Genomic DNA, 27,970 nt, shown 5'->3' on the forward strand with positions numbered 1-27,970 from the left:
CATGAATACACACTGAATACTGCATCTGCCAATTTTTCTCTCTTTGAATACCGTCTTATAAAACAGTGGTCTAGTAAACATGTTTAGCTACAAGCCCTACGGTCTGTGGACTGTCCATCAAAATTATAAGCCCTGCTATACACACTTAGTTCTTCAAAAACATGATTATATTCAGTATGTTTTGCAGACCTTGAGAAATAGACAATAAACGTTTTTGATCAATGCATACAAATAATTTACATCTTCAATAAGATAAATGATTGCACTGGTCATAAAAACTGCAACTTAGTAGCATAATCACTTCTCTTTTGACTTTAGAGTTGTGTTCTTGAATGTTTTTGAAATAAATTATTTGGTCAAACTCATCTTAGCATACAAAATATCTACAGTTTCAAATATACATACTTTGGTGAAATGTCTTAATTTTATAGATCTTTCTTGTGCAACATCTAAGATAGGCAAAAGTTTGGGCAGCCTTCACTGCAAAAAAATACAACTGTGTATTTACAATCGTGCTATCAAATTACCTTTATTACGTCACACTGTCTGCATACTGGTAAGTCAACTGTCCTACCCAAAACAACAGTGGACATACTCTTCATAAAAAAAAGGGTTTTTTTAATACTTGATTAAAAAGGCAGATTTCAACCAACACAGTGATCAATGTGACCAATAGTGGTCAATGTTTGTAAAAACAAAAGAAAGGTTCTATCGAAATTATCATCAGCTACATCATCTTAATTAATGATCTTTGTCAGGTCCCCTGAATACAAGTAGTGTAAAGACACCATTAATTCAAATTAAATGAGTGGGCACAGACTATCAGTCTCCTTGCCAGCTTGTTACTTGTAGATGGTGTTAGATTTACATGACAAGATGACTGCCCTCTGGAGGGTCTACCAAGAAACTTCAACCACTGCCTTAGAGGTCTAGGGTGAGTAAACATAACATCTACTCAGTGTTGTGGTAAATACAGTGGGAATATCTTATCAATTGTGGGGTTCTGAAATGAATTCTGGGGTAAGAAATCAACATGTTGATCGGTTAATGATGTCCTCTTTGCATGCTTGAGCCATAAAGCTTGGAACAGTCCTTGAACACTCTATGCTTGAGCATGTAGCATAGGAGGTTTTCACTTATTCTGGCTGGATCACTCATTTCATTATTTAAAGGCATGGCTTATGACCAAAACTAATACTTCTGAGTCTGTGTACATTACAAGGCAAGTCCAAGGACTACGTTTTCTGACAAATCCTCAAACACAAACTAGCTCAATATTGATTGATTCTAGCAACTATTTGAGGCAGTTGGTGTGAATTGTGCTGGGCTTACAGGTGAGTTATGTCACATATCAACAAGATACTCTAATCCTCTACAGACTGACAATGATAATCAAAGCTTATTAATCAAAACATAGGATAGCTTCTACCTCCATGGCTTCACCAACAGATTTATAACAGTTATTTCCAGCCTCAGGAAAATGTATTTGTACTAATATTTTTTATTCCTAAACATCCATAATATACTCGGCTATTAAAGCATAATACAGATTTCAACATTTATCCATAAATAGCCACTTTTTAAAACCACGGCTTCAGCTTCGACAGACTCTGGCTTACCTATGGCAGTTATTTTGAAACTGTTCACTTTTGGTACAGGTCTTCGAAAAGGCTGATGAAGCCAAAGCCAATAGAAGAGCCAAAGTCGATGGTGTGCTGTGTATCTTAGTGTATGATCATTGCTACATGTAGGCAACAGGGCACATAGCTTTTTGTATTTAATGTTTTAATGTACACAATTACTGCTGCAGGCTCACAATGCCTTGTACTTAAAAGACTAGCAAGGTAATTGTTAAACCAAATCCAACTGAGATTTAGGCTAAATCTGCTTGATTATTTTACTACCTTAAAAATTATTGAACTTTATAGTAGTCTGAAAAAAATGGTTTGGTGTTATATTTACATCTCTTTTAACAAAAATATTTAATTTCCTCAAGGGTTAAAAACTAAACATGTACCTGAAATTGGCTGCATCGCGCGACTATACTTTAAGACATCATTGCAATGACATTGTATAAAAGTTCACATGACTTTTATTGTATCTTTATTGACAATTCGGCCAATAAATCAGCATTACAATGAGACAAACCAATCTATGACCATACCTTTAAGAACACCATCAAATAGAATACTTTAAAATAATAATTTGTGACTTTAGGTCTATTCCACAATTGCACTTGTTAAATATGACTTTTAATTAATCTATGACGTATACACCCTGATAGTTTCTGTTATCTCCTTACGACAAATGGGACAGAAATCTCTTCGGTTCATCAAGGATTTAGCGCAATCATGACATGTAACAAGATGATGACATGGACATAAAAGGCAGTCTCGTGGCCTATCCATACAGATCGCACAGTCACGGTTAACAACAGCCGCTAAAATAAACATAAAAACATTGGAATTCAACAGTGTTTAGTAAGAACAAAGAAGCCAAACTGATAAGCAACCATTAGTAAGCAACAATGGGTGCAAATAAGTAAGCAACAATGGGTGCATTCAACCCAGGTCTGACCCCAGTGCAATCATGTAGCTTTGGCTCATCTGGGTCAGCCCTAAGTACCCTGCTTGTAGAGGGGGGTCACTCGGGGCTGATCCAGATGCATGACGCCACAACTTTCTAAATGGCCGTCATTTTGTTTGTTGTTCAGCGGGATACTTTCAGCGAATTTTATGCACATAAAAATAATTTAACTATGCGGTTTTACTGAGATTATAATAATTTTAAGATCTTTTTCGCAAACTTTTTCATACGTAGAGCACACAATGAATATAGTTGCAGTTGGCTGTCCCAAGATGCATGTATATACTATGGGAAGTTGGTGTTTAGTTTGGTCTTGTTACGGGCTCACCTGGATGAGAACACTTGGCTCAATCAATCCAGGCAAGCTTATCTAATGAACCCATTACTAATAAAACAGGGTTTGGAGCTGCAGCTCCAGCCGGCTGGGGTTAAACAAGAATGTTGGGGTAGATTCAATGAAAAGTTGAATACAATTATAATTTTCTCTTAAAACTTATCCCAAAATCCCTCTGAACAAAACACAAATGATGTTTAAAAAAAAAGAAATTAAAAGCGCAAAATTCAAATCAAGGGCATTAGTTCCTAGATCCTGATTAAGTATTCTTGCTATTCAAAAACAAAAACACTTCTTAGTATTGGTGTGTGTAATACAATTCTACCTCCATGGTATTACTATGATAGCTCTTCTGCTCTCCTATCACATACAACTACATTGTATCTGTGTGCATGTATAACATAACATTCACCACACGATATCACATTGCAGGCATACTTTATATCACTCAAAACCACAGTGGATGAGGTTAAATGGTCAGACAGTAGGAGTGATAATATTATACCCTCCTCCATTCCATCCAAACTGAAGATTATTTGTGAATGAATTGTTAAACTTACCACATTCATCATCTTGAGGGGGCGTCATATTCCCGCTATGGCTCAGGTGCGGCATCCCTCGATCAGGGATACCTAACATTCCATGCTGTCGTAACAGTTGCTGACGTCTTGCTGTGTGTCAAGCAACAAACAGAAACATGTTTAGTTTCAATTCAGGAGTAAACATTCAGTGTGAGAGAATCAATAAATACCAAGCCCGGAACTACACATGGCCTCCAATGCCCGTGGTCTGGGCCTTGGTGCTCCTTCAAAAGTTTCCCATTGACCTTAAGATTTTCCAATGGAAGTGCCCCTTTGCAAAATGAAAATTGCCTTGCCCTTTTCAAGATGAACTTCAAGGCCTGACTTACCAATGTTGGGTAGATCTGTTTTCATGATGCATGAGCGTTTGAGTTAATTTTCTCATCAACAAGAGTAAACAGTGCATAAATCCCTGAAAACCACTTTGAATTGGTCACTGTTCATACTTGATTTTCAGAGATCCTTGTTGTTCATCTTAACTAAGGCTAAACAAACACATATATGATTCGGTATTGAACAAAGAAAATATACTAGATTAGGGTTTGAACAAACAACCTCAGGATTAACGGCAGGGGCACCACCAACTGAGCCTGTAGCCCTATGTCCATGGTTACCCTATTTTGTCATTTTTGGGGGTTCGGGGGTGACAGTCAGAAGCCATACCACTGTTGACTGCAGTGTAGCCAGGGATCACACCCAAATTTAGATACAAGCTGGTAAGCTGCAGCAAGAACTGAAATTTTTTATTTCAGATATCAAATAATAATCTTTGTTCGACCCCCAAATCATTCACAATTTACCCAGTCAGTCTCCCTTGTGGTTTATGAGTTGATAAACAAAGATATTAGTACCTAGTTTTCTTGAGTTGATCTGCTCTGGGCTGAGGATCAGTGCATCTCTGCCGGACCGGAAAAATAATGTCTTACCAATCCCCTCCAGAAACTGCCTCACTGAATTATGCAAATTAGAAACATTTCAGGCTCACAATGCAAAAATGTAATGGCAATGCAAAAACTGTAATGACAAACAAATGTTTGTATTTAAAGAATAAATAGTATCTAGACACACTTTCATTACTTCGAAAGGTGATGGGCTCTTAATTTTCAGAACAAAACAAACTTCTTCTGAGAAATAACGCAAACACTTTATGACAGAATGGTGAAAAGGAAAAAATAAGTTCAGTTTTAGCCGTCGGGGAAAACCCCACTGGTAGGGACTGCAATCTGGTAGGGACTAATAACCCAACACACATGCAAGGCTCCGATCTGAGGTGGATCCACAGAGGTGAAAAGCAGGGACAAAAACTGAACCTACCTAATACCAATTAAAATCTGAATTTGTAAATGCTACAATTTCCAACACAAGTTACAACTGTCACTTGTGTCTTTGTAATGATATCATTATCATTCTTCAGACATTTCACATGTCACAGTTTCAACTCGTCTTAAGGCCCATTCACACGAGCGCTGCAAACGAGGGTCCCGTGCGATTTCATAACATCAATATTATGAAATCGCAAATCCACGTCGTGTGAATGCTATGTATGTTACGAAATTACCTGGGTCCCGTGTTGCTCATAACACAGATCGAGACCTCCTCCAAAAAATCGCATCGATGTTATAATCATGGGGAGCCATCGTCTGAACCGAATGCCTGCGACCGTAACGAGGGACCGCTGCGTTGACACGTGTAGAACTATGGAGGAAGAAATGGGCGAACTATAGCATGCATATACATGTACATGTACATACACGTGATGTATATCTGCTGAACGCTGGACAACGATCCGTTTGGCTGGTAGGTTTCGTGGCCGGATGCTAGACCAGTCCAAACCTTGAAGCAAAAACATCGTTCAATCGGAAGCAGAATACGTCTTTTGGCAAAGCTTTTCGATGTTTTAATTCACCATTTGTTATGTCTCATCAATAATTCCATATCTAAAAAACATTTTCATTCAACAATGTAGCGTTTTTAACGTCAAAAACTCTATTTGAATCGTGGAACTTTGTGTTTTTCTTCGACTCGAACATGACTCGACGTTGCTGGATCGCTGCATTTCAAGACAAGCTTGAAGCAAAAACATCGTTCATTCGGAAGCAGAATACGTCATTTGGCTAAGCTTTTCGATGTTTTAATTCATTATTTGGTATGTGTCATCAATAATTTCATATCTATAAAGCATTTCCATTCAACAATGTAGCATTTTTAACGTCCAAAAAGCTATTTGAATCGTGTTTTTCTTTTTTTAGCTTCGAAAACGTAACCCCCTTCCCGCCGGCCGCCGGGATGAGAGTTACGTTATCGCAAATGTTTGTAAAATATTCTACATTTTATGTGACTCAAAATGAAATAGATTTCAATGTAATTGATTTATTTTATTCCTTTTAACTGTAAGGTTTTTGTTTTAACTCAAACCTCTTGCTTGTAGACTTTAGTCCATGCAGTCAAGCCTACCCAAACGAGGGACGTATGTTTACATGTGTGTGTGTGTGTGTCGTGTGAATGCTCGCTAAAAAATCGCACGCGGTAAAGGTGACAGACGGCTGGCGCCCTTAACCAGGGACCCTCGTTTGCAGCGCTCGTGTGAATGGGCCTTTACCCAATTCTTAGGGTAAGTTTTTCAGCAGTAAATATTCCATTATTACAACTTGGTGGCTTCTGATTACCTTTCTCGACACATGATTGTGCAGTGAATGCGGTTGGATTAATCTCAACCTCTGGAACGGCATATACTGGATTCAGAAACCGTAGTCCAACTACTCTCTAGACACAATCAAACAAATAGCAAATAGAAAGTCAATTAACAGAGTTTTCATCAAACTGTTTAGTTGAAAAGAACTTAAAACAGTTTTATTTTGTTAGGAATTCGGTATATGTTTTAAGAGCAAAAAAACAAGCTCTCTGCACACCCTCTTAACCCAGGCTTTTTCTGTCCTGTGTGCAACCGAAGATGCAGTTCAAAGATCAGACCTTTTAGCTACTCCAGAGTCCACAAGAGACCCTGACTGATCTAGAAGGCTACTTGGTTAACGCTCATACTCATTCCTCAATCGTGAGTGAGCGCTGATGATGACGACAATGACGTGTTTGTATTAGGCGTATTTCAGTTGCCTCAATCAAAATAAGCAAGAGTGACTTTGGTGGACATCCAAAAGCCTTCAGTTCTTTGTCCGTATACTGCTCTGCATTATACCATGCCCTATGTGTGTCCCCCACTCCCCCACCCTCCCCCAGCCCAATGTTCCCATACTTTAACACACCCTTTTCCTAAATGGTGTTTGAAGCTTTGCATGGTGTGGAAAATAACAGCAACTATAAATATAAATATTAATAGTAAACTTGCGGGTACAACCATAGGTAAAAACTCTTTTGAAGGAGTGGTGGCTCTGAAAAGAGCGGGTCCTCTTGTACCTAGTACCCATGCCCAAAATCCTCTAAAGAATTCCTGTGATTCCCAGAACACAATTAAAGAATTCCTGTGATTCCCAGAACACAATTAAAGAATTCCTGTGATTCCCAGAACACAATTAAAGAATTCCTGTGATTCCCAGAACACAATTAAAGAATTCCTGTGATTCCCAGAACACAATTAAAGAATTCCTGTGATTCCCAGAACACAATTAAAGAATTCCTTTGATTCCCAGAACACAATTAAAGAATTCCTGTGATTCCCAGAACACAATTAAAGAATTCCTGTGATTCCCAGAACACAATTAAAGAATTCCTGTGATTCCCAGAACACAATTAAAGAATTCCTGTGATTCCCAGAACACAATTAAAGAATTCCTGTGATTCCCAGAACACAATTAAAGAATTCCTGTGATTCCCAGAACACAATTAAAGAATTCCTGTGATTCCCAGAACACAATTAAAGAATTCCTGTGATTCCCAGAACACAATTAAAGAATTCCTGTGATTCCCAGAACACAATTAAAGAATTCCTGTGATTCCCAGAACACAATTAAAGAATTCCTGTGATTCCCAGAACACAATTAAAGAATTCCTGTGATTCCCAGAACACAATTAAAGAATTCCTGTGATTCCCAGAACACAATTAAAGAATTCCTGTGATTCCCAGAACACAATTAAAGAATTCCTGTGATTCCCAGAACACAATTAAAGAATTCCTTTGATTCCCAGAACACAATTAAAGAATTCCTGTGATTCCCAGAACACAATTAAAGAATTCCTGTGATTCCCAGAACACAATTAAAGAATTCCTGTGATTCCCAGAACACAATTAAAGAATTCCTGTGATTCCCAGAACACAATTAAAGAATTCCTGTGATTCCCAGAACACAATTAAAGAATTCCTGTGATTCCCAGAACACAATTAAAGAATTCCTGTGATTCCCAGAACACAATTAAAGAATTCCTGTGATTCCCAGAACACAATTAAAGAATTCCTGTGATTCCCAGAACACAATTAAAGAATTCCTGTGATTCCCAGAACACAATTAAAGAATTCCTGTGATTCCCAGAACACAATTAAAGAATTCCTGTGATTCCCAGAACACAATTAAAGAATTCCTGTGATTCCCAGAACACAATTAAAGAATTCCTGTGATTCCCAGAACACAATTAAAGAATTCCTGTGATTCCCAGAACACAATTAAAGAATTCCTGTGATTCCCAGAACACAATTAAAGAATTCCTGTGATTCCCAGAACACAATTAAAGAATTCCTGTGATTCCCAGAACACAATTAAAGAATTCCTGTGATTCCCAGAACACAATTAAAGAATTCCTGTGATTCCCAGAACACAATTAAAGAATTCCTGTGATTCCCAGAACACAATTAAAGAATTCCTGTGATTCCCAGAACACAATTAAAGAATTCCTGTGATTCCCAGAACACAATTAAAGAATTCCTGTGATTCCCAGAACACAATTAAAGAATTCCTGTGATTCCCAGAACACAATTAAAGAATTCCTGTGATTCCCAGAACACAATGAAGACAAAGTAGGAGGAGGAAACCATGCCACATACTGAGCACCAAATGTACAATATTGTACTGTATCAACCAATAAAGACATTCACAATTTTGGCCGTGTCCAAATTGGCGACTACAGCTAGGGCTACAGCTAGATTTCCGCGTCATCGTGCGTTGCCGTACAGAACGTCCTTAGCACCAGCCGTAGCAGTAGCTGTAGACGCTAATTTAGACATGGCCTTGTATAAAGAAGTGATTTGAACTTTGATCCTTAGATCTCACCTCTGGATATGCAGCTTTCTCTGCAATGGCTCGGATATCAAGATGAAGTGTGTTTGTGCTGATTACTGTGTCTGCACTACACAGATGAGACACTTCTAGAAACATCAAAAGGCAAATCAAGTATGGGTTAATGCCTATTTATTACTGCTCTATGCTTCTTACATGCATTGTCCCAAAGCTTTCTTTCAACACCATTCCTTCGGTGTGGTGACTAGTACTTTTCCCCTTATCCATCAGAAAACTCTTGTTTTCGGTAAAACTAACCAACAACTTGGACTTTGGACTAAGATTGCTAATTCTGCATGGCATTAACACTCCCACTATCTGACCATTCAGCAACACCCTCCATGGTTTTGCAGTATAACATTATGTGGTTAATGGACTGCAAACACAGCAAGTTTCGTTTACAGTTGTGCCGCCATATATCCAAACCTTGCAGCTGTGTGGTTTCTTTTGCAATACATTGGTTGGTCAACTCAACTTGATGGAAATGTTGCAAAGAGTACAAGAGTTTTCATCCACAATTGAATTTTACATTTGATTCTCTGATAGTTTCAGACTTGCTGGAAGAATGAGTAAAAAAGCCTTACCTCTGATGAGGTTTTGTTTGACTTGGAGATCTTCAACAACAGCTTCAAAGATGAATTCAGCATCTCGGACTGCCTCTTCAAGGCGACTGATACAAAGAACTTGACCCTGAAAAAATTCACAAACAAACATGTTGAACTAGTACACAGTCTATAATAAACATTACTAATGGACCATATTGTTGAATTATTTCTGTACTCACTGGCTGAGTTCAGGTGATGTGTTCTTGGCCCGAGTGTGCTGTTCACACACCCAAATAATGATAACATGACCTGAGAATTCACTCTGAACAAGATCACACACCACCTTCCAGCAGGGATCAATCAAGAACAACACTGTACAAAATGGCGCTACATCATCATCGTTCGTTCGGAAGATGCATGAACAGCCATCCAATGTTTTACCCCAAACTCGATCATTGATACAAAAGTTATAATGACCTCATGTTTGGACACAAGCAAATTCCTTCTAATTAATTAATCTTCAATAAATAATTATATTATGTGTAAGCCAAAAGAGATGTTAGGGAAAATAATTGCAAAGGATTTTATGTTGCCTGTGACAAGACAGCTGTGTGTTTGAACTAATTCAGCCTCGTTGATTTACCAGAAAGTTAGGATGAATCATGAGTCCATCTTGTTTCAGTTCTTTCTTATCTACTTCAAGGTTGTCATGGAGAGCATCAAGTGCGGCTGTGTTTGAGTCATAGACTTTAACCTTGTGTCCATGGTATGCCATACAACCTGTAATAAAACAATCAACTTCAATTCAAACTAAACTCTATTTACTCCCGGCAGAAGTTTGGATTATATCATCAAGATATAACATAGTCGGTGTTAAGGTAAAACAAAACAAATTATATTCTTTATACCTGACGCAAAAAAACCCCATGTATTAATATGAAGGTACATGTTTGGTCATTACTCAAGACAAATATTAACTTAAAAACTGACTAGGTAATTAGCATTTGAGAGCTGTTGATAGTATAAAACATTGTGGGAAACGACTCCCTCTGAAGTAACATAGTTTTTTTTTTAAGAGGTAATATCTCACTAAAAAAATAAAAGACTTCTAGCTAGAAGTCTTTTATTCCTATCTGAAAGCATACAAATTCGTCCAACAAGGTAGCTTTGTCTTTCATCATTTTCCCCCAACTCCAATGACCAATTGAGTTCAAATTTTCACAGGCTTGTTATTTTATGCATTTGTTGAGACACATTAAGTGAGAACACTGGTCTTTGACAACTACCAGTAGTAAGTGTACCTTCCCTTTTAAGTGTTGCAGCACCCACTGCTAAGGATGCAAGCTGTCTCTACAAGCCATTGGGCTAGCTCGGTGGTGTAATGGTAAGACCTCTGCTCTAGCAATGCAAAGGTTGTGGGTTCAAATCCCACCAGAGTGATTTGCCTGTAGATTTTGTCACAGAACTCAGGAAAGTAATGAGTTAAAATACACATCGCGTAAGGGTAAAAATCAAATTATAACAGATACAGTCCAGGACTAGAAGTCTAGAATTTAAGATTTTAAGTAAATAACAAATTAATCACTCTACAGAATGGAGGAGAAAAAAGTACTTTCCTCTGAAGATGTTTAGAGAGTAGGCCTATGGCCTAGTGATCAAAATGTTATCTTGTTAAACAAATTGGTTCTTCTGAGGAACCATTCAAAGCTAATTAAATGAGTTATGGTGCTGTGGTAAATCCATTGATCTGAATTGTATCTCACACTAGTAAAGACTGGCTGTAATAGCTTCCTCAGTACCATACACCCTTGTTAGACCATTCATTTCAATGTTGAGTTGTGGACATAATTCTTCCATTAACTATGCCTGTGAAAAGTAATGCTGTGAAAAATAAATGAGCCCACATCTGTGACAAATAAATACTGCACAAAAAAATGTTTACTTTGAAATGTTTATTGTATGAAATACGGGAAACATGCAAAATGTTCATTCAGAACATGACTGTTACTACATGACTGTTACTTTGACCTTTTAGGTGTTGTATTGAAGTAGGTCAAATCTTGCAGCCATTTGTGGCTGCTCTAGGCATTTATTTTGGTACAAGCCAATTGCGGCTGCTAATATTCATCTCTAAAGATTGATCCACTCTCAGCTAAAAAAATCATTTTTCTAAGCGTTTGTGTCATCTTCACATGAGTTGGTGTTCATAAAAAAGGCGGCATGACATAAAATTCCATAAATCTTTCAATAATTACCTGCTATCTTGCTTCCCATGAGCCCACATCCCAACACAGCGATCTTCACCATATTCAAACCTACAAACGTCTCGTAGATTTAAAGAGTCCAGTAGAATTATTTTCTTGAATGAACTTTTTGGGGACTGGATTGTTGGTTTACGTCAGTGTTTATGTATCATCTTCCAGCTCCATTAAGGTACAATACAAACACATTCATCTGTAATAGTTGACAAGTTATTGAACAAAGTATTAATAAAAAGAATACAATATTAGTAGTTGTTAATAATATAACCAATTGTTTTCAATCTGAAAACTCAATGATTATAAAGTACCAATCCTCTAGACAAAAGTTTGTCTGTAAAACTGTCAAAGTCGTCATTTCTCTTTTTGATCTTTCAATAGATCCTTATCAGACAAAGACCATTTTCACTGAAAAAGGGGCGCTCAGTTTGTTGAAAATTCTCACAGGTCAGTTGAGAATTATCTCTTCCAAACACTGATGACATAATTCATACCTTGTAAAAAGACATGATATATGTTTTTGTAATGATTGGAAATTAAACAGGTCATCTTACTTTGATCAACTTGACTGTAAATAACTTTTGGGGGGTAACATCACTTGTGGTGATTGTATCCCTTGTCTAGACTCAAAACGCATTCGTCGCATTGGTTACTTTGATATACTAGTCATGCTAAGGTAAACACACAGTATTCTGTTATTCCGTCCCAACTTCAGAATCAACCCAAGTTCCAACTATTAGTTGAGACCGGTCCCATCTTGAGCGTTACAGTTGAGATGGCCAACCAGCAGCTGGGTCCCAGGATTCACAAAGGAGGGGACCAGCTAGCATACCCAGTCATTGAAATTTTGTTTTTTTATGCAAGTCCCCCACAACAAGGCAAAAAGCCCCTCTAGGTTAAGGGCTACAAGGAAGAAAATATAGACATGCAGAAACTCAGTGGAGCTGAAGGTAGGAATTGACATTCCTCTTAAAAGATGGAAGATCATAGGATGAAGGGAAACATGCACCAGACAAGAAGTATGACCATGAGGCAAGGAGTATGACCATGAGCCCCATGAGTCAATTGAGAAACCTGATGATAAAAATCAGTTAGTTGCCAAGTCAGTGGTGAGTGACTGAGTGACTGACCAGTGACTGAATGACTGATGTGATAGCGATCACAAATGTATACCAGGCACGCCCTGCTATAGATGGGCCTTCATAACTGTAACACTTAAGTTGGGACAGATCATATAACCTTGGCTAGAACGGAATAGACCTCAACTTCATGGCTCTATTTACTACCATAACAGCGTAAGCAAAAAATTGGCGCTTGCAGAAGCAAGGAATTCTGTGATTATGTCAAGCGTAGTTCTTGGGTTTTATTTTATGCATATGTTGAGATACATCAACTGGGAAGGCTAGACTTTGACAATTACCAATAGTGTCCACGGCCTTTAAACAAACAATTGAAATAAGAAACATCATTCATTACAAAAAAATGGGGGGGGGGGGGTGAACCAACATTCATCAGGGCGATTCCATGGTTAGTCACATTACACTTTTTAGTGTCATTTCTTGATCTTGGTGCTAGTAGTTCTATGTGAGATATTATTTCCACTAAGTTTATAGACTGATTTGTACTTGACACCCAAGGCTTTGAAGTGATGATATTAAAAATATTGTGGGCGTTGTACTCTGGATGTTATAGCTTTGTAAAAAGCGGTTAGTCGCATTACACAAAAAGGACATGATAAAAAATACACTTGTCTCAATTCAAAAAGTTTCCTCAAACTAAAAAACTTGCAAAGGTTTTACTACATTTAGCACACATCTATTATACATTAGTATCCAACAGGATACTTATAAATAGTCAGCAACTTGAACTTTTAGGTTTACGTGGCAAAACCATGGTTAGTCACATTACGGTTTGTCGCATTACAGTTTGTCCGACCACTTAAGCCAAGCCCAATGGAGCCCAAACTGAGTTTTTGTTTAAAAATCATAGAAACAAGGCTGAAATGTGTATTTTTAGAAAAGCAAACTTACATTTTTCGGAAATATTATTATTTCCCATTTTACTGACCACCTTTATTTTCAGAGTTGTGCATTCAACATAAAATGTTAAATATCTTGCCGAGTATGTAGGAATTGAACAAAAATAAAATCGCAGATTTAAAGTGACTACCATACATGTAACCATGTCCCTGAAAAATCAAAGTTTGGGTTATTGTTTGAAAGTGGACTGTGAATTTAAAATGGCCTTGTTGGTTATCACAGGTTCCTCAATGCAACAAACAATTTGTTTTGTGTCGAAAAAGATTGTGTCGTATAAAACAAAACAAAAAACCTTTCTGATCACCCATCTCCTCGACTTCACCTGGATACATTTCACTGCATGTTACACCACACACCACTGACCATGCATTGCTACCCTTGCATCACTACCCTGGTTTGTAAGGCAGCATTTTGTAGTTATCATGTTTCTTCTTTCTGAAGGAAAATGGTGGCAAGAGGACATCAGCTTTTTGCTTTTGTTTGCTCTTTTGGGAGATTTTTCTGTGCTCTTCTTGAATTCCTTGTATTTTTAACATCATTCTGCTTTTTCAGCCTAGGCAATGGTACAACATGTACATATGTCCACAATTTGTGGAGTAAATTAGTTCCATTACTTCACTTTTCTACTCAAAATTCTCAGAAATGTTGCTTTTCTTTATTTTGTTTCATATGTTAATGATGAAGCTAGATTGGAGTGGCACATGTACAACACATGTTATAGTTTTCAGCATGGAAAAATGCATTGTGGGTAGGGCATGAGTGGCATCTGCAGAGCCCCAGATCTCTTAATTCATGTAATATTGTCCTCTAGTAAGTCAAAACCAAGATATCCAGCTTTGCTGACCTCTTAGCGTCCTCCTCTTGAAAAAAGATTTGGTTAGTCGCATTACATTGCATGGTTAGTCGCATTACCAGTTAGTCGCATTACACTTTTTGATGACTCGTTATTAAAATACACCAACTAGAGTGTTGATTTCTTTACTCATTTCAGACTTGGTAGTAAGGGTAGAAGCATATTTTGAATTGCCATGAAGATAGTCAGTGGATTTTTCGTGCAATTGAAATAACTTCATCTCTCGGTTAGTCGCATTACGCCCTGTTGAAGCTCCCACAAGTACACTCACATATTGCTTAAATGAGAAACACAAATTAAAATTCATTCTGGATTTTAAATAGTTGTACCTGCTGCTAATCATAACTATTAAAGTTTTGCTGGAAGAACCTTTGTGGGGGACAATATTTAACTTTGAAGAAATCACCTTAATGTGCTCACTTTTTAGGGTCTGTTCACAGCTTGTGCAAACATGAGCTGAATTTGTACAAAATGGTACGAGTGTGTAAAAAAAGTTAATGTCTGTTTCCTTTCATATGTTAGCTATAACTTTTACGTGGAAAGAAAGTTGTTACACAATTTTTATTTTTTGGTGTCATGTCCATGTTTGCTTGGAATCGCCCCTCATCATCTTCCTATTACTTTATTAGTATTATACTGTGCAGAAACCTCCTCTGGAGTATACTCGCACATTGGTTGAGGTGCAAACTAGCAGGTGCAGACATAAACTCAAGGCATAAAAAGATACGCATACTGTCCCATCAATCGTAAGCAAAATTAGTAAGTAAGTAAGGAAGTAACAATTATTAACCACCTCCATCCTAGCCCCACTTATGTGGCCAAGGCTATGCTGAGTCAAGGCTTGGCCACACAAATGGGGCTACCACCTCCATCCATGCATAACCGGACACAACACTCTGCATGCTCAGGCAACATGAGTGACCAATATTTTTTTGCAGATTAGTTTACGTCATGAATTTCCGATCAAATTTACTTACTTTTTGATATCATCAGGATCTAAAACATGACCATTACCAAATTACATGAAAATGATTGTTTGTGTCTGTCCACAAAGTCAATATGCTGAAGTGGTTTGACGCTTAGCTGCAGTTGTGATATGTGTCGTGTTTACATAATCACTAATGTGAAATAGCGCCCTCATCGTTAGCTGTCACCTTCAATTTCTATACAACACGCCAATCTAGAAATAGTTCGCATCATATACCATTTTTTCCAATGCCACCAGTGCAATCTACGTAGTCATTAATGTATCCAGTAAGTCTCGGATTGTCCACGAAACTTATAGATGTCTGAAACATCAGCTGAGAAAGGCAGATCCGACGGAAACACGAGTAAACATCGTTGGAAAATTCTGAGAAATGTGAGTTTCTGAAATTGCGAAAAGAATGTGTTGACGTCGTCTGCATCACTGTGTACTGTGTGTGTTCTTATGGTGGTAGTCGGGACCCTCTATTTGTTAATTAAGCAAACTTACAGAACACTGACTAGACGTCAAGGTTTTGATCAAAGTGTCAAATTGTAATGACAAAAAAAAAATTCTTTGTCGCAAAATTATTCATTCTAAAATACTAAAATTACAACTTGTGTTGTGGTCATGGTGGTGGTTGGGTTACATTCCTGTTTGTTTACAAATAGACCAGCAGTATTCTGGGGCGCTATGCTCAATTTTTCCCTGAGTCTGCTGGACTGGATTTCAACAATCAAAAATCATAAAATTAAACAAAATGACTAATCACTCAGCAGATCATCACCAGATCACTATCAGGTCTAGACCCGCCTCCCGACGGCGGAGCAGGAGGGTTTTGTTTTCACAAAACACAACTAAATCAGGTCAATCATCAATCAATCTTTCAAAATCAAATTTATGTCTTTTTTAAAGACACTGGACACTATTGTTTTGGGCAATAGTCAAAGACTTGTCTTCACATTGGTGTATCTCATTTATAAATTTTATGCATAAAATAACAAACCAAAATAACAAATTTGAGCTCAATTGGTCGTTGAAGTTAAGTTGCGAGATTATTATGAAAGAAAGAGCGCCCTTGTCACACGAAGTTGTGTGCTTTAATTTCAGATGCTTGATTTCGGGACCTCAAATTCTAAATCTGAGGTCTCGAAATCAAATTCATGGAAAACTACATTACCTCAGGGGGAGCCGGTTCTCACAATGTTTTATACTATCAACCTCTCCCCATTACTCGTTACAAAGAAAGGTTTGATGGTAATAATTATTTTGAGTAATTACCAATAGTGCCCACTGCCTTTAAAGAGAAAATCTGGGAAATTGAAAATTGACAGTCTCGTTCAGCATCTTTTCTCTTTGGTCCAATATCCCAATCTTTATTTACCAAATGTAGAGAAAATTAATACAATTAATAGGTCTGCAGAAAGCACAAACTGAAAGGAGTAACCCATTCCAGTACCAGCACAATTGATTTGATGTTAATTGATGATGCGTGAATAAGTACCATCAGATCATCATATCAGTAAATTGTCTGCCTTTTAGTTTTTCTAATGTCACTCAATATATTTCACCAGTAGAAATATGAATCTATTTTCCAATTTTCCTAGGCAATATTGAAGAAGCAGTGTCAACACACGGACCCAGTCAAGTCTGTATCTGTTCGTCGCTTTGCATCCTTTGGCCTGCTGTCAACAAAAAGTATCCCAACAGAATCTACTCTTGATGGACAATGGGTTGAATACTCATGTCCTCAGTTTAGTCAATTCTACATCAGTGTCAGGTGAGCTTAAATACTGATTAGAAGAAATGATAAAAGGCAGTTTGGCTCTTGCAAACAAGTTTGTAAAAGGGTTGTGTGATGTTACTCCTAGAATTATGAGGTTCGTTCCGCTTTCATTTTCCCTAACGGGAGATGATAGCGGAATGAACCTCATAGTTCTAGGAGTAGTGTGATGTATGCAATATAAATGTTGGATGTGTATGTTCCATCTGCACCATCAGTTGATCGCACTGTGCTATGTCAATTATAATGCAATTGACCCCGCTGCCAACAGTTAAATGCCTTTAAAACAAAGGTAAGTATTGTCTGATACACCCTACAGAATCTGCCCATTGCATTACACGACGATTAACTAGATATACACTACCAGCTAGTACGGTCTGATCATACACATCATATTATAAACTTTGCATTTTCATTTCTGATTATCAAAATTTATAAAAAGTGCTCATGGCCCTGATGTTGTTGTTGTGCATAATATTTTTTAGAAAAATTATTTCGTACCTTTTTGATATTAGCCAATTGTGATTCGAGTCCTTAACAAATGCTTTCAGATTGAAACTAATAATGTTGACACTAATAGCCATATGTATCCACTGAAATATTTATCTGCATTTTCTTGTGTTTGTGAACCTTCCATTTCAGACATTTGTCCAGTAGTTTTTCAGCTGGGGAACTCATTGGTTTTAACAACACAGGAAATGTGTGTAAGTATTATACACCTGTATCATATGTTTTTAATCAAACAAAAAGAAATACAGATTTTTTTAATAGATGTTAGTTTTGCATTGGGGATAAAGAATATAATTTGTTTTTACCTTTACACAAATGTGTGTTAGCACTGTACACTCAGTACTTTCCTGAGCACTGTGAACATTCCACAGGCAAATCACTTGGGTGGAATTGAACCCACGACCTTTGCGCTGCCGTCTTACCACTAGATTTTGTTTAGTTAAGTTTGATCTGAATACTGAAAGCACTGATGACAAAATGGATCAATTTGGTGTCATTTTCATCAAATCAATAAGCAGCATTTATTTCCATACGTAAATCCTTGCAGTCATGATATTCTTACAGTCATAATATTCTTCATTCAGTCATGAAAAGTAATTCTTTAATATACAAGTGTTCCCTAATCATTGTTTTCCATCATAACTTGGATGCATTAACACTGCCATTAATTGTCTTCAGATTGTCTTTCATGTTCTTGTAATCAAGTGAATTCTTTTATTGTATCTGTTTCATTTCTTATTGTAAATATTTGTTTGCAGGTGTGTGGCCATCAGAAGAGGTGTTAGCTTTCCACTGTATGAACAATGCAGATTATTTTAGGTGAGGATTTTTCATAGTCGGGCAAGTTTGGTAAATTTATGCGTACTAGTGTATCTTTCAAAAGCTGTCCAAAGAGATGTACAGAGTATCAACTGCTGTAATTTTTGTTTTCTTTGGTTTAACAGAAACAAGACTGTATGTGAGCTCGGTGGTGGTATGACATGCTTAGCAGGGTTATCGGTAAGTGATGGATAGGTAGGATTTGAAACTTTGCATGGTGGAGATAAGATATAGAAGAATTTGCGGTAACACCATGTAATAACAATCTCTAAATGAGTTGGGGTGGTTCTGAAAAGAACCGTTGGGTTAACTCGACGTGATGGATAGGTAATTTCATTCATATGAAGACATATCGACAAATGAGTTTTGTAATGGAACTTTTCATTGTTTTCAAGAGAACAGAATATCCATCATCATAGTGTACATGTACAAATTGTTTGGGTGAAGAGGGTTGGGGGTAGTGGTGTCTTTTTTGTCTTCCACCTCTAGGACCCCGGTTCGAATCACACTGAGGCACTATGTGGATACGTTTTTCAGTTCCTACCTGACTGCGTGGGTTTTTTCCTGGAATAATTACCTGGGGTTTGCCTCCCACATCTAAAACTGAAACTTCCTTCCTTGTCTTCCTTGCCTTCCTTGAAATGAAATGAAATGAAAGCTTGTCATTATTGCATTTGAGTAATAATTATCTGATGTTATTTAACTCAACCAGGTAGCTGTGTGCTCAAATGCTGATGAAGTTCTTCTCACCGATGGCAATCAAACCTCCGCCAAAAGTATCCTTTTTATACTTTTAAGTAGTGACCCAGAGGTCTGGTTCACTGTACCCATGCTCTAGTGTTGTCAGCAGCAGAGTGTTGGTTTGAATCACAGTCATGATACTGGTGCCCTTGAGCAAGGCACTTAAAGGCAGTGGACACTATTGGTAATTACTCAAAATAATTATTAGCATAAAACCTTTCTTTGTGACGAGTAATGGGGAGAGGTTGATGGTATAAAACATTGTGAGAAACGGCACCCTCTGAAGTGCCATAGTTTTCAAGAAAGAAGTAATTGTCCACGAATTTGATTTCGAGACCTCAGATTTAGAACTTTAGGTTTCGAAATCAACCATCTAAAGGCACACAACTTCGTTTGACAAGGGTGTTTTTTTCTTTCATTATTATCTCGCAAGTGCGATGACCGATTGAGCTAAAATTTTCACAGGTTTGTTATTTTATGCATATGTTGAGATACACCAACTGTGAAGGCTAGTCTTTGACAAAAAGCAATAGTGTCCACTGCCTTTAACCAAAACTGCTTCATAATAAGTTAAGAAGGTAGTGCATTCTGCTCTACCAGCCAGGCCCCTAGTGGATGATACCCATGCATACATCCTTACTGACTGTGAAGGGGGAAACCGTGTTTCAGCCTCAGGAGTAGGTGGCAAAGTGCCCCTTGTGGCTGTTGATTTGGTTTGATAGCCTAAATCAGTTAAATTTTGGAAATATTCCCAGTGTTGTGTTTAAAAGCATCCATAATAAGAATTTTTTTTTAAGCAAGTACTGATTTGGGATGTGTAAAAGTAAAACTAATAAATCACATCAATTTATCTCTGAATGTTTAACACCATTCAGACAGATTTCTAGAAGTAATTTCCGAAATTGGGCATTAAATTATTAACTGAATCCTAACCTTTTGATGGACTGAGGACTTTATTAGTAAACTGATAATGCTTTACATGGGATCAGGCATACCTCCATAATCAGAGTCCAACAGTTTGAGTGTTGAGTTACTGCATGGTGTTGGATTTTGTTAGAGAGGGTGCTTTATGAAGAGCCTTAAAACACCAAGGCAAAAGGTAAAAAGCTCAAGGCAAAATAACCAAAAAATTGTAAGGTAAAAACAACAACGCAAAGAGAGCACTAGGAATACAAGGTGAATGTTTTTGCCAGAAAAAAAAGAGATAAATTTTTATTTCATCATATTTCTAAATAAAAATAATAATTATAAGACTTGTAATGCGCACGTATCCACCCTGCTGGGTGTTCAAGGCGCAGTCAAAACCAACAAAAAACAAAACAAAACAAAGAAAAAAACAGACACAACAAAATTAGTCTGTGAAAACCTGTGACATAAGATAAGTTTTGAGAAGAGATTTGAATGTTGTGGTACAAAGACATGATCTAAGATTAAGTGGTAGAGAGTTCCAGATGCGTGGCGCAGCTGAAGAAAAAGACCTGTCTCCCCATGAGTGTCGAGACTTGGGTTCATTGAGAAGAACCATGGAACTTGATCGAAGATTTCTTGATGGAGTGTAAACTTGATGGAGTGTAAACTTGAAGAAGTTCAGAAATATAGTGGGGAGCCTTGCCATTAAGTGTTTTGTGGACAATGAGCATCAGCTTGAAGATGATTCGTTGAGAGATGGGGAGCCAGTGTAGTTGTTTCAGAATGGGGGTGATGGAACAGGATTTCCTAGACAGTGTCACAATGCGGGCAGCAGTATTTTGGAGGTGTTGAAGACGGGAAATCTGGTTGTTAGGATGACTGTAGAGAAGAGCATTGCCATGCATGAATGACCTTTTCAGTGGCACTTTTGTCCAAGTACTTACGAATCTTACCAATATTCCTGGTGTGGTATGATGACAGACGAACGATGTTGTTGATGTGTGGTTGAAGTGTCATCGATGAATCAAAAATAACCCCTAAGTTCCGAGCTTGCAGCGAGGGAGCTATCCGAGCATCACCGATGGAAATGTGTGGCACTGAAACCTTTGTTAACTGTTGACGTGACCCAAATAAAAGGAACTCTGTCTTATCATCATGATCATTCAACTTCGGGAAGTTTTGTTGTGTCCAACGTCGAATCTCTTGGATGCATTTCTCAAGTCTTGCAATAGATGCATTGGCATTTTCTTGAGAAGATTTAAACGTGATGTATAGCTGAGTGTTGTCTGCGCAGACATGGTAATTCAGATTAAATTTCAGGATGATGTCACGAATCGGTAGAGTGTACAGTGTAAACCACTGCGGGCCCAGTACCGACCCCTGTGGCACAGAGTAGTTCACAATAACAGGTTCTGATATCGCGGTGCCAATACATACATGCTGAGTTCTATTGAAGAGATACGATTTGCACCAAGCTAGGGCTGTGTCCTCTATGCCAAGGTGATTCTGGAGCAGAGAGAGAAGGATGTTGTGATCCACAGTGTCAAAAGCAGCACTCAAGTCTAGCAGGACTAGTGCTGTAAGGTTACCATTGTCCATAGAAGAGAGAATATCATTGCTCACACGGACTAGTGCAGCTTCTGTCCCATGGAAAGGCTTGTATGCTGACTGGAATACATCGGACAGGTTGAAAGCATGAATGTGATCAGAAATGCGTGATGAGACTACTCGTTCGATGACTTTTTCAAGATATTTTAAGTTTGCAGCTGGTCTCTAGTTTTCTTTGATGTCATCAAACTGTTCTTTAGGTCCTTAACCAGTCCACTTTGTCAGATGTTCAAGAGATTATTGCAAGAAACAAGAGTAAATTTGGAGAGAGTGTTGTAACAGCAAGGTAAGCATCTTTTTTTAGAAAGATCATTTTCCTATTAATTGACAAAATAGTGTCACTGTTTACAGCTTTATGCTCCAGTCTAAAGAGGTCTTCATTTAATCCAAACAAACTCACAGGATGTTCTCTCTGGAAGTGGTCCCAAACAATACTTTCAGGTTGGTTCAGTGCTTTCTTTCCTTTCACCTCTATTGACCCTGGTTCAAATCCCACCTCAGACTGGAGCCTTGGCTTAGGTTTTCAGTCCCAACCTTGGTGTATGAGTTTTCCCATTTCGGGTTTCCCACCTCTAAAACTCATTATTTCTTCTCATTTCCTATTCACTATTTCACATGTACGACACAAAAGAGACTGCGGAGAAGACCCTTCTTTATGAATTCACCCATTTATTCGCACTCGGCGTATGGTAATTGACGCAGGTGAAACTATAAATAACAAATATATAAATACCTTATCAAAAAAATCCAGCGTTAAATCACAACAACAAAATTACTTATATAACAAACTTACAATAGTTGCTGGGAGAACTCATTATACTTCGTCCATACTCATGGGCATCATTCTGCGGCATTCTGGGGCTTACTGCTGGGGTGGAGTGGACAACTTACATGTAACTTACATGTAATTGTTTTTTATGTTGAAAGGAATAATAATGTATTCTTATTCATTTTATTCTAAATAAATTAGGCTGTCTCAAATTTCAGTCAATTTAGATTGTTGTTGAAATGATGTTGTAACCTTACTTTCAGTTAGGGAGGCTGATAGTACGTTCCAGATTCCTTTGAATCGAAAGTAGAAGTTACAATTTTGTTACCAATGTTATCAAAACTTAATTATGTCTTGAAACAATCGTTATTCTTTGTCACCTATTGTTTGTTTCCAGAGAGCTGAAATGGAATCAAAGAGAGCTATTTGAAGATCTAAGAGGTCATTTTGACTGCATAATATCTGCAGATTGGTAAGATGTTCTTCAATATCATCTCCTCTCCTGGTATGTGGCATAGCTCTCTTCTATAGTCAGTCTAGCTTTTATGTCATCAGCCATTTGCTTTAGCTCTGATGCATATTTTTCTTATTGTAACCCAGTGTGTTTTTCGCTTAGTTTTTCATTACCTGCTTGTCTTGTTTGTAGTTTGTCTGTCAAGGCTGTCTTCTACAAGCCTCTGACAGCCTCATACTCTCTTTATTTTGGTCCATGAGTTTTTTATTGTGGTTTTTTATTTTGCCTCATTATTGTCAATTTCTTTTTATGTGGCTATGCAAATACATTTCCACTGGAATTGTTTTACTTTGGTATTAGTTCATGTTTTGTTCCCTCTATGCACCTTTGAAAAGACGATGTTTCACCAAAATGTTTCACCAGGATTACAAATTAATAAATACATTTTAAAACTTGTATTTGTTTAAAATCGTCCACGTTTGTTGTTTGTGTATTTTTTTTTATTTGATTCAGTCAATAAATATGGTTTTTAATAAACACAAATGTTGGAGTTGGATGTTATGGTGAAGGATTTCTGCATCTCTAATTTGATATCTGATTTAATTTGGCCACCAGAGAATCAGTGATATTGTCATTAGAAAAACCTTAAAAGTCTGTATGAGCCTACACCATAATGTAGTTCAGCTTCTTTTGGAGTTAATGGGGGTCTATATTTTGGGGATTTTAAGTCCAATGTGATGATTGAGTTATAATTTTTTGCTTATTTGGTATTCTTTATACTTGTGGTATTTGCTGTCATCTGAATGTTGCTATTACATTGTTTTGCAGTTTATTCTTTGACCAATTCAGACAAGATTTAGTTGATACGTTTGATGTTCTCCTGAAGCCTAAGGTAAGAATCATTGCATTTATCAATGATTTACTTTTACAAACTTAGATATGTTCATAATTTTTCTTATTCAAGAGTGTTGATGCACCTAAAACTGTCAACTATAATCTTTTATTTAAAAATTTCCTTTCGTTTTTTTAAATAAATGAGTGATTGATTTTTGTTATTATTGAGTGAAAATAGAGTTAGCTTTTTCTGCCAACCAAAAAGAGGTACGGTATAAATGCAAACAAATAGATACTGGCTTGACGTTTCAACCATAGCTGTAACAGAGTTTCCTCAAAGCCTTTGAGAAATACTCAGCTGGGGTCAAAATATCCGGCCACTTTCTATTGTTTTCTTTTCTTTTCTTTAAAAGTAGGACACTGTTGGTTAAATTGTGAATGTTCATGGCTCGAAATTAACAATGGACCGGCAGGCCCAAGGCCAATCATTTTAGCATTGGGCCACTTCACTCAAAAGTAGACTAGCCGGGTGGTCTTGGTTTCTTTTTTATCTTACTGGACACTATTGGTAATTGTCAAAGACCAGTTTTCTCTAGAGGTGTATCTCAACCTAATATGCATAAAATAACAAACCTGTGAAAATTTGAGCTCAATTGGTCGTCGAAGTTGCGAGATGATAATGGAAGAAAAAACACCCTTGTCACAGGAAGTTGTGTGCTTTCAGATCCTTGATTTCGAGACTTCAAAATCTAATTCTGAAGTCTCAAAATCAAATTCGTGGAAAATTACTTCTTTCTCGAAATCTACTTTACTTCAGAGGGAGCCGTTTCCCACAGTGTTTATATTATCAACAGCTCTCCATTGCTTGTTACCAAGTAAGTTTTATGCTAAAAGTTATTTTGAGTAATTAACAATAGTGTTCACTGCCCTCTAACAATGTGAGACAAATTTGTTCCCTTTAACCAATGATTTGAAATACTTGTTTGCCCTGGCTAATAGGCAGTCAAGCTAAAGATAAAGACATTTTTTAATAACTTTATAAACTTTTCATGCCAGGGTGAAGCCATCATCTTTGCACCATGCCGAGGTAATACCCTTGACCAGTTTTGTGTCTTGGCCAAGGCAAAGTTTGAAGTTGATTTTGAGAGTCGGTATGATGGATCTATATGGCAGAAACATCAAGAGGTAAGAATCATGAGTATACAAAACCTTTATGCAAATGATCACCAAACGAAATGCCTTTGCAAAATTAAAACTGCCTTGTCCCTTTAATGATGAAATTTCAAGGCTGTAAAACAAACTAAATGTCTTGAAATAAAAGTGAAGTATCATTGTCTTTGTTTGGAGTATTAAAAAAAATGAGTCACTGTTACATTACCAAATAAATTGCTTACCTGCCTCCAAGGTTGTATTGAAACTTGGGTGTGATCCCTGGCTACATGGGAGTAACAGGTTGTATGGCTTCTGATTGGCACCCAAACAAAGATATTGACAAAATATGAGGACTGCTAATACAGGCCTAGATAGCTCAGATTGCGGAGCGCCGGCATGTTAATCCAGACATCGATGGTTCAAATCCCACTCTAGTAAATTTTGTATTTTATTTATTTTTTACTCCAGAAGATATCAGAGCATTGGTCGAAACGTTAAGTTGAAACCTCGGTTCTTTTTAGAACCACCCCAACTCTATTAGAGATTATCATAACATGGTATATTTCCACCAAAAGTGACCATGCAAAGTTTCAAATATTACTTGAAGTTGTCTTTAATTAATCCCAAGTCAAACAAATTGAGTGATGATGCTAAATGCAAAACGTAGTAGTGACCTCACATTTCATAATAATTTGATTGTTTGGTTTGTTTTGATGACAGATGCTGACTGAAGGGAAGGAAGTATACGATGAGAACATTCATTACCCAGTTAGGATTACACTAACGAGAAGGTAACACTGGCTTCTTGAGTAGTTGGTTTATGTCTTCAAGATTTATTTATTATGCCATATCTCAAGCAGTGTAGAACTGTTGTTTGTCTTTTAAATGATTTTGGGTTGAGCAAAGAACATTGACTAGATCAGTATTTGAACCAGCAACCTTAGGAAACGTGGTGGCACTCTTCCTACTGAGCTAGCTAGGCTTTCTTTTAAGAAAGTAGGTATTCGTTCTGGCTAAATTTGTTGGATTTTCTGACACTTGGGGTGTTGGAGTTCCTGGTGTGGTACTAACAGGTTTAATGTAGTTATTCCCTGGACATCAACGACCCTCAAAAACCGGTCATACTTCCCCTGTCTGCTACAATATCTCGAATATGAAACAAGGTCCTTTAATATGTCAAGACTAAACCTAGCTGAGTCGCCTTCAAACAACAAACAAACAACAAGAAAGCACAAACCTCTAAAACTAACTTTAGTTAACTACAAACCCATCGAAGTTGAGCAACTTCAAACAAGAAATCGTTAAAGATATCAAGAATCTTATAAAGTTATCTGTTTTTGCTGCACCTCCAGTTGATAGTTTCTCTATAAGGTTTTTAAAGCCATTGGACCCTTTCGGTAAACACTATTGTCCAAGGCCCACACTTCCTGTATCACAACTTCTATATCAAATAACAAACCTGTGAAAATTTAGGCTCAATCGGTCATTGGAGTCTGGAGAAAATAACGGGAAAACCCACCTGTGTATCCGCGCGTTTCGCCGTGTCATGACATGTGTTTAAAATAAATCCGTAATTCTTGTTAACGAGAATTGATATTGTTTTACTGTTTTCTCAAAAAGTAAAGCATTTCATGGAATAATATTTCAAGGGAAGTCTTTCACCACTACCTTCTTTAAACCCTGTAAGTTATTTGTAAATCTGTGAACTTTCGGGTTTTTTTCTGTACCGAAAGGGTCCAATGGCTTTAAAGAAAACTTGTCATCAAGAAGTAAAACAACCACCTCAACGACATTGTTACAAAACTAAGTATTCCCATTATAAACAAGTTGTTTAAAAAGACTACAGTCTTGTTTGGTTGCCATCTCACACTTCCCCCAGAGGTTTTTGAAGAAAATCTGTCCATTGATCAATTACATGCCCATTAAATCATTTGTGGTGTTACCGCAAACTCTTCTATATCTTATCTCCACCATGCAAAGTTTCAAATCCTACTAAATCAATTTCATTAAAACTGAATTTTTGGTTGTTTCTTTGTTTCTTTTTTTTAAGTTTTATATAATTGTTTTCATATTATATTTATAGTGTTATTTTGAACAATAGCCACATCAGATAGAAACAAAATGATTTTCTTAGCTGATAATTTCAACAAATTTTGTAAAAGATCCCCAAATGGTCAACGAATAAAAAAAAAAAAAAGATATATTAATGTACACACAAAAACTAGTAATTTGAAAATAATTAATTTGTTTATTTGTTTCTATACTGCCAAAGTACAACATAAACTCAATATCACGGGGGCTTGCACCTTAAAATGTATATTGGACCAGAAGGTATTTTACAAGACCATAGCATAATTATAAGAAATAATTGTCTGCACAGTTTAACATGTACAATTAAACTGTTTTATCTGAACACGATTTAAGAGAATTTCTCATTAATTTGTCAGATTCTCAACATAACTTAAATAACTTCACCAGACTCAAAGTCCTCATCTCAACCTAATGTTATTTTTCATTACACAGCATTACACAGTGAGTTATTTAAGTCAAGTGACAAACACAAGGCCACTAGACTTGCCTGGTCCTTAGTTTACTAGCCTGAGGCTAAAGTCACTGGCCTAAAGCTAGCAACCCACTGTCGATTTCAAACCCTGATTGTTAACTGCAAACCTACTCAGCTTCATGAAACTGAGTAGGTTTGAAGCTTGTTAAGAATCTTACCAAGCTTCAAAATTTACTTACTGGAATGTTGTAGTATTGTTATATCTGCACCATCAATGGCAACCAACATTAACAATAAAATTAAAATAAATGTTCATGTTTGTGTCTAGTTGAAACAAATGACATTTTTGAATGATCTTGCTGTGAAAGATTTGAGTGACAATTGTAGTACGGGTTGTTAAGTGATTATAACCCATGGTTGTGTTTGATTCTAACCCATTGTTGTGTTTGATTCTAACCCATGGTTGTGTTTGATTCTAACCCATGGTTGTGTTTGATTCTAACCCA

General features: G+C 37.1%; 2 protein-coding genes across 3 annotated transcripts; one reads left to right on the forward strand and one right to left on the reverse strand.

The window, feature by feature from the left end:
* Positions 1 to 16: 16 nt before the first annotated feature.
* LOC139938907 (3-hydroxybutyryl-CoA dehydrogenase-like) lies at positions 17 to 15,730 on the reverse strand. 2 transcript variants are annotated; one of them, XM_071934576.1, is made up of 9 exons: positions 15,623 to 15,730; positions 11,524 to 11,722; positions 9,912 to 10,048; positions 9,308 to 9,413; positions 8,718 to 8,812; positions 6,168 to 6,264; positions 4,353 to 4,451; positions 3,481 to 3,591; positions 17 to 2,440 (listed from the first exon to the last, which is right to left on the reverse strand). In XM_071934576.1, the coding sequence occupies exons 2-9, from the start codon at positions 11,573 to 11,575 to the stop codon at positions 2,262 to 2,264; spliced, it is 876 nt and encodes a 291-aa protein (XP_071790677.1). In that variant the 5' UTR covers positions 11,576 to 11,722; positions 15,623 to 15,730; the 3' UTR covers positions 17 to 2,261. The 2 variants fall into 2 exon arrangements, with proteins under 2 accessions (XP_071790677.1, XP_071790667.1); XM_071934566.1 differs by lacking the exon at positions 15,623 to 15,730 and adding an exon at positions 15,396 to 15,540.
* Positions 15,640 to 27,864, forward strand: LOC139938899 (calmodulin-lysine N-methyltransferase-like). Its single transcript, XM_071934553.1, has 11 exons — positions 15,640 to 15,778; positions 16,990 to 17,162; positions 17,808 to 17,869; positions 18,434 to 18,494; positions 18,620 to 18,674; positions 19,207 to 19,270; positions 21,978 to 22,038; positions 22,919 to 22,993; positions 23,804 to 23,867; positions 24,866 to 24,994; positions 25,682 to 27,864. Exons 1-11 carry the CDS (start codon positions 15,704 to 15,706, stop codon positions 25,754 to 25,756), a joined length of 894 nt encoding a protein of 297 aa, XP_071790654.1. The 5' UTR covers positions 15,640 to 15,703; the 3' UTR covers positions 25,757 to 27,864.
* Positions 27,865 to 27,970: the final 106 nt, after the last annotated feature.

Source organism: Asterias amurensis, chromosome 1 (genome assembly GCF_032118995.1).
Source record: "Asterias amurensis chromosome 1, ASM3211899v1".
Classification (NCBI taxonomy): Eukaryota; Metazoa; Echinodermata; class Asteroidea; order Forcipulatida; family Asteriidae; genus Asterias; species Asterias amurensis.

Coding starts and splice junctions, on each gene's coding strand:
- LOC139938907 (XM_071934576.1), bottom strand. CDS start 11,575: ATGGTGAAGATCGCTGTGTTGGGATGTGGGCTCATGGGAAGCAAGATA. Junction 9,414..9,911: donor TGATTCATCCTAACTTTCTG/GTAAATCAACGA, acceptor GAATTTTTTCAG/GGTCAAGTTCTTTGTATCAG. Junction 4,452..6,167: donor ACAATCATGTGTCGAGAAAG/GTAATCAGAAGC, acceptor TGCATAATTCAG/TGAGGCAGTTTCTGGAGGGG.
- LOC139938899 (XM_071934553.1), top strand. CDS start 15,704: ATGTCTGAAACATCAGCTGAGAAAGGCAGATCCGACGGAAACACGAGT. Junction 18,675..19,206: donor CATGCTTAGCAGGGTTATCG/GTAAGTGATGGA, acceptor TAACTCAACCAG/GTAGCTGTGTGCTCAAATGC. Junction 23,868..24,865: donor ATGTTCTCCTGAAGCCTAAG/GTAAGAATCATT, acceptor TTTTCATGCCAG/GGTGAAGCCATCATCTTTGC.